At 41.1% G+C, this 12,804-nt stretch overlaps 1 protein-coding gene across 1 annotated transcript; it reads right to left on the bottom strand.

The window, feature by feature from the left end:
- Window positions 1-3,788: 3,788 nt before the first annotated feature.
- On the bottom strand, window positions 3,789-8,952 carry LOC308408952 (L-rhamnose-binding lectin CSL2-like). Its single transcript, XM_080901434.1, has 9 exons — window positions 8,820-8,952; window positions 8,541-8,573; window positions 5,537-5,632; window positions 4,951-5,086; window positions 4,772-4,881; window positions 4,640-4,684; window positions 4,396-4,528; window positions 4,200-4,303; window positions 3,789-3,996 (listed from the first exon to the last, which is right to left on the bottom strand). The coding sequence occupies exons 1-9, from the start codon at window positions 8,848-8,850 to the stop codon at window positions 3,980-3,982; spliced, it is 705 nt and encodes a 234-aa protein (XP_080757560.1). The 5' UTR covers window positions 8,851-8,952; the 3' UTR covers window positions 3,789-3,979.
- Between the last annotated feature and the right edge of the window lie 3,852 nt (window positions 8,953-12,804).

The following is a 12,804-nucleotide window of genomic DNA, read 5'->3' as shown; positions in this document are numbered from 1 at the left end:
GTTGTCCCTACGAAAGATTCAAAAGCTCTTACTTTCCATTTCTTCTATGTAAGGTTTGGCTACGGTGGGTGACACTGGAGAGCCCATGGCACATTCATGTTTGTATCTGTATTAACCTTCATTGTATTTAGAATATGTGGTGAAGAGGCAGAGGCCTAACAGTGTGCAGGTCTGATCAGGGGTGAAGCTGGTTCTGTTTTCTAAGGATCTGTCTTGCTGTATTGATTTTCTGAAAGTCTCCACTCTCTCAGTTGTAGGTATGCGAGTGAAGTGTCAAAACACACTGGTCTATCGGGTTATTGTCTCCCCAGAAACACTTCCCTTGTGCTTTTGGAAATCTGTTTTTTCCTTTTTCTGCTTTGTTTTTTCCTATTTCTGTTGTTGTTTTTCCCTATTTCTGTTGTTGTTGTTTTTCCCTATTTCTGTTCCCCCCCTATTTCTGTTGTCGTTTTTCATATTTCTGTTGTGCTTTGTGTGCTTTTGCAGCATTTTTCTTATTGCTGGTGTTTTCTTAAGCTGCAGACAGTTTGGCCTCTCGCTGCCACCATAAGTTATAGGTGTTTTGTTGTGATTTGGTGATATGTAAATACAATGGAAGGGAATTTATTTCAGCATTTTTTTAAAAAGCAGTCGCAGGGCAGATGATTTTGTAATTTAGTGAATGTTTGGAATGACGAAACGGTAAGAAAAAAGACTGAGAATATGAACAGTAACAGATAGGATGCAGCAGGAGTGAGTTTGAGAACAAATTGGAATGGATTGGAAAATATTCTGATTTGCAGGAACATCTCCACACACACTGGTCAGAGACTGCAAAAGGAGAGTGTTTCGGAGCATGGGTCAAGGTGTAATTATGTCAGTGCATGAGAAAAAACATCCTTACAGAAAGCTGAGCATTAAAATCAATCAAGTAGCGGTCCCCAACCTTTTTCGCGCCACAGACCAATTTAATGTCAGACAATATTTTCACGGACCGGCCTTTAAGATGTCGTGAATAAATACAACACAATAAAATGATACAATCAAGACAAAAACTGTGTTATTTTGTAAATATAATAAGAAACGCAAATTCACTGTGTAATTGTGTAACTTTATTAGCAGCGTCCTCCTGAAAATGCGCCAACAACATTGGGAGTAACATCCTCCTTTCTGCCCCTTAATGCTCTCTGGTTGTTATGGTAACGTAAATATTTCTTTCAAAATTAGACACACAACTACAAAGACCCAGAGAAAGCTAGTTAATGATAAAAACCCAGAAAACCATACATTTCACACCCGAGCCTCAACTCTCGCAGCCTGGTACCAAATGACTCACTGACTGGTACCAGTCCGTCGCCTGGGGGTTGGGAACCGCTGATTCAGAGTATTTAGAAAGAAGTTTCCTTCAACTCTGACTGCTGAACTGTTGAACTAGGTCCTAAAAAACATGATATGCCATTAAACAGCAGCTACACAATCATTCAAAAGGTTTGGAGGACATAAAGAACAGGGCCTTTGTAAACACCCAAATCATGATCCTGGAAACCTGAAGCTGAAAAATCCATTACACATGTGTTTGAGTCTGTTGTTGAAACCTCATCGAACTCACTGGTGAGGAAAACTGTTCTATGACATCATCACTGCTACAGCAGCATACAGGAAGACAGACCTGTGACAGCTTTCCTGTGAATCTGATGCAGGAGCTAGAGCGCGTCTACAGAGCTAAATCACCAGCTGAAGAAGAAGAAGAAGCTGTTATGGTGTCATGTGGCATTGTAGGCTATGCTAGCTTTGTGTCAGTAATTTTGCCAGAAGAGTAAACTGAACCTTTGTCAGAAGCAGCATTCAACATGTTGCTTGAATGTTCACACAGCAGCAGTCTGCCTCTGAGCTGTACAGCTCTTAACCTGCTACTCTTCTTCAGATGATGCACAATGGTGGGATTGTGTTGCCTCATTAAGAGAACTTGTGCTGGATTATCGTGCCATGAAAAGAGGGGAAAAAAACAGATGCTGGTTTGAAAGTTGAAAGTCAAAAGCATGTTACCTCACGTCGAGTGCCAGCAGTACAAGTTCAACATTAAATCTGAATATTGAACATGGATGGATAATTGATATGGATCTTTTTGTGCCTTTTATTGAGTTGTAAATTCTGTTTCACCGTAACATTTACCTTTTGGATGACAGCACAAAGACAGAGAGGAGGAGAGAGGGAGAGAAAGGGAGACAGCAGAAGCGACAAGATGGAGAAAAAAAAGAAATTTGATAGAGTGGTTACATGGCACCATAGTTGTAACATCTGGTGGAGAGTCCCAGATTTTAAGCACTATGGATGTGTCCCCAAGAAAGATGGTTTAAAAGAGGAGGGAAAGAAGCCATCTATGTCCACTGTGAATGACCATCTTTGAACAGAGGCGGTGGTTTACGACACCAACTGTCTGCCATCTATAATCCAGTTTTGAGATCCCTTCCCAGACACCTTAATTCCCACTCACATTCTGGGCCATTTGACCTCAATAAATCACATCATAGGATTGGACTGGTTTCACAATGGGTTCACCCGAAACTTTGGCTGATTGTGAATCACAGCCGTTTTCCCTCCTTGGTTTGTGTGATTAGGCAGAGGATCAATGACCATGACCCTCTTGGGGACACTCCCAAAGGCCTAAAATATGGGACTCTCCACCAATTGCTCTTAGAACTGAAGAAGCTTCTCAGATGAGAGGTGAAACCTCTTCAAGGAAACTTAAAGCAGTCCTCATGTTTTAATTTCCAAGCTCCTTAGATTACACTTGTTGCAACATCTTCAGAATAAGACTCAGAATCGGAATACTTTATAAATCTTGTGGCACAAAGTTGTATTGCATACCTAGTTTGACTCTAGTTTGAGGCCCTGAGTTGTAAAGGAGATGAAATTCTGGCCTTTCAGAGATGCAGTAAATGTTCTGCTTTGTTTCCAGAAACTTGCAGCCTAATGTTAAAAAAGAGCGGATACAGTGGGGAAACACTGTTTTAACAAAACAGTGGAGATTTTGTTAAAGATTTAAAATGAGAAAAAAATCTAAAATAATAAAATAAATTACAAACTGTATAAGTATCTTTGTTCTTTTTTTTTTGCATCAACCTTAGATGAAGATAAAAATATTTTAGAATGATTTCTTTATGTTTCTGTATGTTTTAGATAACAGAACAACTTTTCTCAGAATTCATACTGAACACAAACACTGGACAAAAGTAGACCTCAGCTGCAACATTTTATTTTGTCCCTGACCTCCAACCAGTCGCAGCAGACTGCCACCCCTCTCTGGGCCTTGTTGTGCTGGAGGTTTCTTTCTGTTATAAAAGAGACTTCTTCCTTCCCACTGTCGCCAAGTGCTTGCTCACAGGGAGTCATCTGATTGTTGTGGTTTGGTGCTTTATAAATACAACTGAACTTAACAGAACTTCACATTTCATGTAATGTGTGTTATTGTACTATCAAACTATGAGTACTGTTGGAGTAATGACCCTGGTGTCCTTAATGATAAAAAGATAAATGTTGTTTATTTTGAGAGCTGAATTTTTGTGGTTCTGAATATCATGACAATATGCTCCTCTCACTTTACCTTGACACCCGACCGTTTCAACATTCACTTTGGAAATTAGTCAGACCTCTGTCACATTTAGCTCACACCATCCAGTTGATCAGTTTGTGATTATTTTATTATTGAAGGCAAAATTAAGAGTGAATCAGAAAAAAATATTTAAGGCAATCAGTTTTAAATCAGTTTTACATTTAGAATAAAGGCCAAATATATCTAGACACCACAGACCAAGTTGACATGTCTTGAATAAATCTGATATGCATGTAAAATCAGTACCTGTCATTATATTTTTGACCATACGTTGCACTGGATATTGATTGATCTTTTTGATTAATAATTGATTCATTACACAATTTATTTAAAGATAATAGACGCTGATAGTATTTGATGTCAGTGATTTCCTCCATTCAGCAGCATTCAGCTTTCATCTGCAACTGAAAGAAAATTTAATTTCAGAGTTTCAATACCGAACTACAGTGTTTTAGAAAAGAATCAGTGTTTTTTCCTGAACCACCTAAAAGCACGGTGTCTAAGAGCAGATTCACATTTTCCTCTCAATGTTGAATGTGCTTAACTTTTTGCTGTTATAAATGCTAAAATTAAAGAGCAGGAAAAAAAACAAATCTGAATTACTTACAGTGACAGCTGTAAGCCACCTCCAGGTACTTGTAGGTGCCATAACATGGGTCTCCAAACACAGAGCCGCTCACTTTGACAGTACAGCTGCTTTTCCCGTTACAGCTGTGGATTCAGGCAAAAGTGAGTTGGCAGAGGCCAACTATATGTTGTGAAGAGAAGATATAAGGTTGAAGAAAGAGAGTCGGCAACTGTACCTCTCGGCTACTTTGTTTATTTGCTTTGAGCATTGGACATTTTGGAGCTGAGAGGCTGGACGATTGAAAGAGCATGTAGTTGCATCATGACGTCCGTAATCAGCTCTGTGAATAAGTAAAACCTGTCCTTCATCTGATGAAGAGCAAACATTAAAGATTTAAACACGTATTTAACTTTAACTTCATTTGTATCTTTATCAGATGAATCCAGAGACACACAAAGAAAGAGGAACTGTGCTCTCACCGCACTGAAGGTTTGCCAGAGAATCCTCACATGTCACACTGTGGACTGACAAAGTGACAACAAGGAACATTAGAAACATGGACATTCACAGATTTGACTGAATATTAGTTTCTTATTACAGATGTAATTTACTGGCTGGGAAGCAGGCGTAGGTGGTGTCCACGTATTTGTAAATGCCGTAGCACGGATCAGAAGTATGGAAGAGGACTGTATTTATTTCACATACCTTCTGACCATCACATCTGCAGGGAGACAAAGGTGGGTTAAAGTGATCAATTAATGATTGATATAAAGTGCTCAGATTTGTGTACCTGCTCTTGACAACCTTCAGGGCGCCATCCTGGGAACATTGTGTATTTTTAAGCTGTTCTGCAGGTCTCCCCACACTGCAGGTTTCTGCATCTGTCCTTCCGTACAGAACTGATTGCACAATGATCACCCCATTCTCTGTTTTACAGAAAGCATGGGAAAGAAAGTTCAAAAGGAGGAACTCATGAGAAATGCATAAGGTGTGCAGCACAAGAGGAAAACCCAAGGCTCTTTATGTTTTTCAATAATCAGAGAATGCCTTCATTTCTGTAGATCTGGGGTATTACATTGAATCTGAAAGATCATATGAGTCACAAGCATAAACTGTAGTTTCACTAAATAAAGCACAAAAAGAACTGAAACCTTAACAGGTTATCCTCCTCAGCAAAGTGTTTACTGAGGTCAGAGATCTGCAGGGGGTAAGCTAATTATCTTACAGACATAGAATCAGACTTCTGTTTACAACCAGAGAAGCCGTCTCCTGCTGGAAATGAGAAAGAATTGAGATTACCTCACAACTGGGTTTATATTTGAGTGATAGCAAAGAGCTATAAAAAACCTTAAACATAGAGATTATTTTCATGTTACCACAGCTCAGGCGTTGTACACTGTCGAAGCTGTCACAGGTGATCACCCTCTCTGTTGACACTGGGAAGTGGGCTAAAGGACCAGTTCTAGGAAAGCCTGAAATGGAAAATAACTCCATAATTAGTAAGTCTTGGATAAATGAAGCATACTACAGTAGGGCCTTTATTCATCTGTTTGCTCCTAAAGCAAATATGAACGAATATAAAATATAGCACCGCTATAGCGCTTTGGAACGGGCGAGGTGCCCACGGCAGCACCTGCTGCTGTTTGAGAGTAAGAGCGATACGCGCTTTCAAGTCAAAAAGTCGTCATAAATAAGTCTCCAATAACACCAGAAAAAGTCGCCAGATTTGTCTCTAGTCGCTTTTTAGAAAAAAAGTCGCTCAGTTGCTCGTTAAATATAACGTCCCACACCCAGACAGTAAATGCTTTTTATTATGTGTGATAAACAGGATATTAAGGCAATTGGTCAAAAGTTGGAGGAAAGTCACAGTTCTCCTCACTTGGCTGAGATCCAGCACACATCTCTTCCGCTGCAACTTTCTCGGCATCACCTTATTGTAGATGCCGCTTCACCCATTACCATGGCAACCACCTCTTACCTTCTTGCATAGGAATGCATAGGTCTATACCAGGGGTCGGCAACCCTGGTATAGACAACACAGTCGTGGCACGCGAAGGGTTAACTGATGGCACGACCATAGCTGGACTGGCCATCGGGCATACTGGGCATTTGCTCAGTGGGCCGATGGTGATTTTCCATTTTTATGGACCGATGATTTTTTTTTTGTAACGGTATAAATAATGAAAGGTGGTGGATTGGCCAGATGCTGGCCGGTGTGTGAAAATAACTCAGTTGTTTGGTGGCGGATATGGCGGGGCTTCCACAGATTCAGTAACATTACCAAGTGGTGGAGACCAGCAGGTGGATGAGAGAAAGGGGAGGCAGGAGGAGGAGAGACCGAAGCGGCTGCTGGTCCGAGTGTCAGGTGAACTGAACTACAGGTAAGAAGTTATGACCTGCAGTCTATCTGGGTCAGATATAAACCAAGTTTAGGTGGAGTTTATTTTTGTTGTGCTGACTTTTTACAGTCAGTTACAATAACTCGTACTGCATGCTAGCTAGCATACAGCTGGGTGGGTGCTATGATGTTACTGATAGTGAACTTTATTTTATTCATGAGGTTAGTTAGTAGAGTTGCCAACCGTCCCGTAAAAAGACGGAATCGTCCCGTATTCAGAGAAAATATTACGCGTATTGAGGTGAAAAGGAACACAGTTTGTCCCGTACTTCAGCTAGGATGAAGCACGTTTTATTTTCTGATCAAACCAGAAAGCTTTAATGAGCAGCTAGATTTGTCTCGCATTAACTGGCTGAGTTAATGCCAGTTAATGCAACATCGAAGCAGCTGGAATCCACAGCTGTGTGTGTTCATGGAGCTTGCATTTTCACCTGCTGGACATCACTATCTGACAAGTTTAACTGTCTTCAGAACATTGCAGAGGCCAGTATTTGGCTCTACATATCTATGTGAACAGATTTTCTCTCACATGAAGAGTGCAGTCTGAATGCTGGACACTCGGAGACCTGTGTCTCTGAGTGAGAGACCAGAGATTAGAATGTATTAACAAACATGCCATATTGGCCCAGTTTATTTTTCTTATCATTGTTGTGAGGAGACCATGAATAGCATTTGCATTTTCTGTTGTACAGTTCATTTGCTGTTATGGAGTTCTTGTTATGGATAAAAAGTGTCTTTTTTATTTTTTTTTGTTTCAAAATACTTGATAACTATTTGCTGATAGCTGCAAACATCTCCGAACAAATATAATTCTATAAAGTGGTTCTATATATTGTGTAACTGTTAATATAGAGCGTTATTAAATTTATTGCTAATGCAATCATATGGCACACTGACTTCTGAGGAAATTTTAGATGGCACACGTCATCAGAAAGGTTGCCTATACCCCTGGTCTATACCCAACACCATAACAGCACCTGATATATGGCCTTGTCTTGTGGGTACCACAACCCCATCCACATTCTTGTGAAGGGGGCTGAGTCTGTTAGTATCAGAGTGAATCCTATTCTACAAACTATTCTATTATTCTACTAACTATTCTACAATACACTGTGTGCAGTAAAGAATAAAATGTGTGATGCTAATTGTGAGATATTAACCTTAAAGGTAAAATAAATAAAAATACAATAAAAAATAAATAAATAAAATAAATCCCAACAGTATCAGTGTTCTTCTTGAATGAATTCTGAGTAAGTCTCATGTGTAATGTAAATGGCTGAGCATGATGCAGGTGAATCAGAAGTAACTTATGGTAGCGACAATGGGGACGTGTCCCTACCGTTTTAATGACTACCAAAAGCTACTACCACTAATTTAACATCAGTTTCACAGGGAACTATTATTGGTTACTGAAATGTTCCTATCACTCAAGACCTCAATAAATCAAATAGAGTTTCCAGAGTTTAACTAAAGGATTAATCCCTAATGGTAATGGGACTAAAAACCTATCAGAGGTTCTTGTTGTTAGTGGCTTATCACATTCAAGTATTCACACAGCACAAAATTCACCATACTGTACATAAAGCATAACCAATTTGCAAATCCAGGGTACCTCTTTGGAAGAAACTTGGAGTATGAAGGAGTCTTAGGGCCACATCAAAAAGAAAAATATTATTGTTCATTTTGAGAGAAAAGAAGAAATACAATGAACAGATGTAAGGTTAGCAATGGACACAGCCCCATGCAGTAAAGAGGGTGGATGTTGTATCACAGACACAGTAAGTGCTGAGCATTTGCAATTTAATTTTGAAATTTTGACTGTAATCTCAAAGTGAACAATATTACTTTTTATGTGGTCGTAACACTCCATCGTACTTGAGTGAAAGCACAGAACAATGGGTTTAAATGACTAGTGTGGCTAAAGTATTGGGATAAAAGAAAGGCACATTTGGATAAACAATTGCTGAACATTTAACAATTACCTGAAGTCATGAGTACACATGTTGCTGCAAGCACTGAAACACAAAAAAGAAACCTCAGTGTTAGATGGTGCATGAACTACAGCTGATTTATTCATTTATCTTCTGTATTAAGTTAACAGTGTTTCAGATGGACTTTAATTTACCTCAAAACACAAATGACAATAAAGAAAACCCAAAGAAAAAATGGATGTTAAATACACCACTTACTGATCAAACAAAAATCATATAAATGATACATTAAGAACAACCTTTTGGGTGGAAAGATTTTTTTGTACTCACACAGTGTGCTGCTGAGTCTGGAGGACAGCATGGTGTTAGAGCTGGTTTCAGTGAAGAGCTGAGCCGATGGTGCAGCAAACCAGGGACCTGATTTATTTATACTGTTTGACTAAGGCAAGATGCCAAATTATTTCTCGTGATGTGCAACATCCTGAAACAGGAAACAGGATTTCACCTTAGATAAACGCCAAAGACAAACAGAATACACAAACTCAAAAAAGATACATATCTGATGGAAAATTTCGTATCCTGTGACTGCCTGCTGGCTCCTCACGCACCTCGTCCACCACCTCCGGTTGCCAAGGTGCCCCACGCAGCTCCTCCACCTCTTTCCCACTGCTCGGATACACCGGTGTTGATGGCATCAGTGGTGTCGACCCGGGCCGGAGCAGTGCCGCCAGCCTCCGAGTCTTCACCCTCGCCTGGTCCAGCTTCAGACTCATCCTCGCCTGCAGCGGCTTCATCATCCTCGCCTGCAGCAGCCTTTGCTTCTGCCTCTGCGTTGCCTGGTCCAGCTTTGGCTTCAGCTTTGCCGTCGCCTGGTCCAGCTTCAGCTCCAGCTTCAGCTCCAGCTTCAGCTTCGCCCGGTCCAGCTTCAGCTTCAGCTTCGCCCGGTCCAGCTTCAGCCTCTGCTTCGCCTGGTCCAGCTTCGGCTTCTGCTTCAGCTTCAGCCTTGCCTGGTCCAGCTTCAGCTTCTGCTTCAGCTTCAGCATCGCCTGGTCCAGCTTCGGCTTCGGCTTCTGCTTCAGCTTCAGCTTCAGCTTCAGCGTCGCCTGGTCCAGCCTCCGTGTCTTCGCCTTCAACGTCGCCTGGTTCAGCCTTGTCTGGGTCTGCTGTTAACCGGCCACTTTCCAGGCTATTGGTCGGGCGCCATGGCCGTCGTGGGTGGTCCCCAGACCCACTTCGCCTGAGTCGCCGCCACTGCCTTCTGCACGGCTGGCCCCCGGACCAGTGTTATCGCCGCCGCTGCCTTCCGCACGGTCGGCCCCCTGAACTGTTTCCACATCGCCGCCGTTGCCGTCCGCACGGTCGGCCCCCTGAACTGCCTGCTTGTCGCCGCCGTTGCCGTCCACATGGTTGGCCCTCGGGCTCCTGTGTTGTCGGCCCCCTGAAGTGTTCTGTTTTGGACTTTGTTTTCTTGAGCCCCAGTGTGTTTCTTTTTTTGTCTTCTTTTGGTTTTGGACTCGTGTTCTGTTTTGTGACCTTCTAGTGCTCCTGTTTTGTTTTGCTCCGAGTGTTTCCCTCCTGTTTCCCATCCTCTGATTACTGGTGTGTGTATTTATAGTGTGTGTTCACCCGTCTGTGTTGTTCCCCTCGGTCTCCCTGCGTCTCTCCGTCCGTCTCTCCGTCCGTCTCTCCGTCCGTCTCTTTGTGTATTTCCTCGTACCTCCCTGCATCTTGGTTTCTGGTTAGTTCTGTTAGTTTTTCCAGTTTAGGTTTTCTTAGTTCATGCTCACCCTCGCCATTTCTGTTTGTATCCACTTTTGTTCAATAAATACTCACCTGCACCAGAGCTGCTGCATTTTGGGTCCTTTCTACAAACTCCACACGTCTGCCACACCGGACGTGGCGCTTCCAACACTTCTTTTAGAGTGTGATATTTATTTATAATGATATGATTTCAACTACCTACTTTTCCTCAAAATAGTAAATATTTTAAAAACAAACAAATCTGTAATCAAATTCAACTTTATTATCATTTCTGCACTAGGCCATGCCTCACCTCTGGTAAAACATTTCCTGCAAATCCTTCCCTACCATTTTGAATAAACCTGCTAACAAAACACCAAAACCAGTCACATAACATCCTTCAGAATTACTATGATGCATTTTCGTGATACTGACTAATTGAAAACAATTCCCTATATTTAATGCAAAAAGTGGGAATGTTAATGAAACTTCTTTGTTTTGGATCTCACTTGGCTGTCTGTTTGTCCTGCAGCAGCCACTGTATGATCATTTTGAAGGTTCCAGTCGCTTGTGCTGTTGTACTGTATCAGGTTTACTGGGCGACATTTTTTTTTGTCTATTATCTACCCATGTATGTCTGTGAGAGCAGGTTAAACAACAGAACCATTGGTCTGCATGTGCAGTTTAGCTGGTTTATAATGGTTATATTTTTATATTGGTAGGACAAACTCTTTATGAACCCATCAAACATGTCAATGCCAGTTTATTTCAACATGCACAACAGTAGCAGCAATCACAGAAATCACGTCCAAAGATGTTAAGATGGAGGAAGACAGGACGAAAGAAGTGCTTCTAATAACTGGTTGTTATTAGGTAATAACTGGTTGACAGGTGTGACAACTGTCAGTGGTTTCTTTATCATGTCACATGAGGGGAGGCCTCTAGAAGGTTATCATTTCAAGTATAGGGGCCATGTGCAGGTATGAAAGGGATGGTCTGTTGGCTTTTTCTTTCTTCTACACCCGCCATCACAAAGACATTACTTCCTCTGATAATAATTGTTTTACAATGCTTCCAAGATTTAATTGAATACGTGATCTATCTGGTCTTAATTGCTTTACTTAATTCAAAGGGGCGATCGTGGCTCAAGAGTTGGGTGTTTGTCTTGTAATCAGAAGGTTGCTGGTTCGAGCCCCGGCTCGGACAGTCTAAGTTGTTGTGTCCTTGGGCAAGCCACTTCACCCACTGGTGATGGCCAGAGGGGCCGATGGCGCGATATGGCACCCTGGCTTCTGTCTGTCTGCCCCAGGGCAGTTGTGGCTACAACTGTAGCTTGACACACACCAGTGTGTGAATGTGAGAGTGAATGAATAGTGGAATTGTAAAGTGCTTTGAGGGCCTCAAAAAGCTCTATATAAATGCAATCCATTGTTATTAATTTGGGGTTTAAATGTGGGAAATCTTCCAAAGCATTTTTTGAAGGTTAAACTTTACTCTCTTCTGTTCTGTTCAGGCAGTCCTTCTCTATCTGATGAATGCAGTGCTCTGTGCAAAGTCTGGAGAAAGCAACTCTTTAGTGTCTGACTATGCACATAAACACTTTTGGGATATTTTATGTAACAATGGTTATTAAACTTCATTATTTTTTCCTGGTTATTTCATGACTAAAAATGCATTTCAAGTTTCAGTATAAAAAAAACTCATATTACAACCCAGGTGTTTTTTCTTTTGTAGAAAATGTGGGGCACAGTCAAGAACCCTATTTAGTTACATTTATTTATGTACATTTAGAGGATAAATGCAGAACAACCTTTGCTGGCCACTGGCTTTGTTAGCAAGCACATCACTCATGTACCTTAAAAGATAACACTGCTGACAGAACAAATATTGAAACCGCCGTGAGTAAACATTCTTTAAAACAATGGGTGATAATTTTCAGACAGTAAAAACAAGGAACCAGTTGTTTGGATTGTGCCTAAAAATCTTCATAGAACTAATTCAGTCACAAAGCAGCAACGTGATGCTGTAACATCACAAAATCAGACAGCATTGGAGGTGTTCGAGGAACAGCTTCAACAGAAGTACTAAAGGAAACAAAAAGAAGCCCGAAGATACATTTAAAATGAAATAAAACATTTATACAGGCAATTCAAGGTCATTGAGTCATCACAGACAAACACTTCCTGTTTGTACAGTCTGTACAAGCATACTGTGCAAATATCTGTGCTTCTATTCTGTGAAATGACACTCACCAGCTTTCTTGGAGAACGTATCCTTGTCACCAAACAAAAGATCAGTTTAAACCCAAAGACAAACTGCTGTTTCTGTTATTGTGGTCATTAGTAATCTAGTGTACAACTTGGAAATGATCTGCCATTATAAAAGGCACACATGTGTGCACAAACACACATCTGTAACAACACTGCTGAACTTGTCAGACTTTAACAAGTCTGATGAGCTCAAACCTGTTGCATCACTCGTACAGAGATCAGATGAAATAAATATATTTAAAAAAAAAAAAATTCCCCACTCGCCCCTGCGGGCGGTCAATCCTTCGAGCTCGGGTCCTCTACCA

This window comes from Rhamphochromis sp. 'chilingali' (genome assembly GCF_963969265.1).
Source record: "Rhamphochromis sp. 'chilingali' genome assembly, chromosome: 13".
NCBI lineage: Eukaryota > Metazoa > Chordata > Actinopteri > Cichliformes > Cichlidae > Rhamphochromis > Rhamphochromis sp. 'chilingali'.
Note: the sequence above shows the minus strand (reverse complement) of the source record. Positions and strands in the feature narration are given on the sequence as shown.

Coding starts and splice junctions, on each gene's coding strand:
- LOC308408952 (XM_080901434.1), bottom strand. CDS start 8,850: ATGCTGTCCTCCAGACTCAGCAGCACACTGT. Junction 5,087..5,536: donor TGTACAACGCCTGAGCTGTG/GTAACATGAAAA, acceptor TCTGTAAAACAG/AGAATGGGGTGATCATTGTG. Junction 4,304..4,395: donor ATAAACAAAGTAGCCGAGAG/GTACAGTTGCCG, acceptor CTGAATCCACAG/CTGTAACGGGAAAAGCAGCT.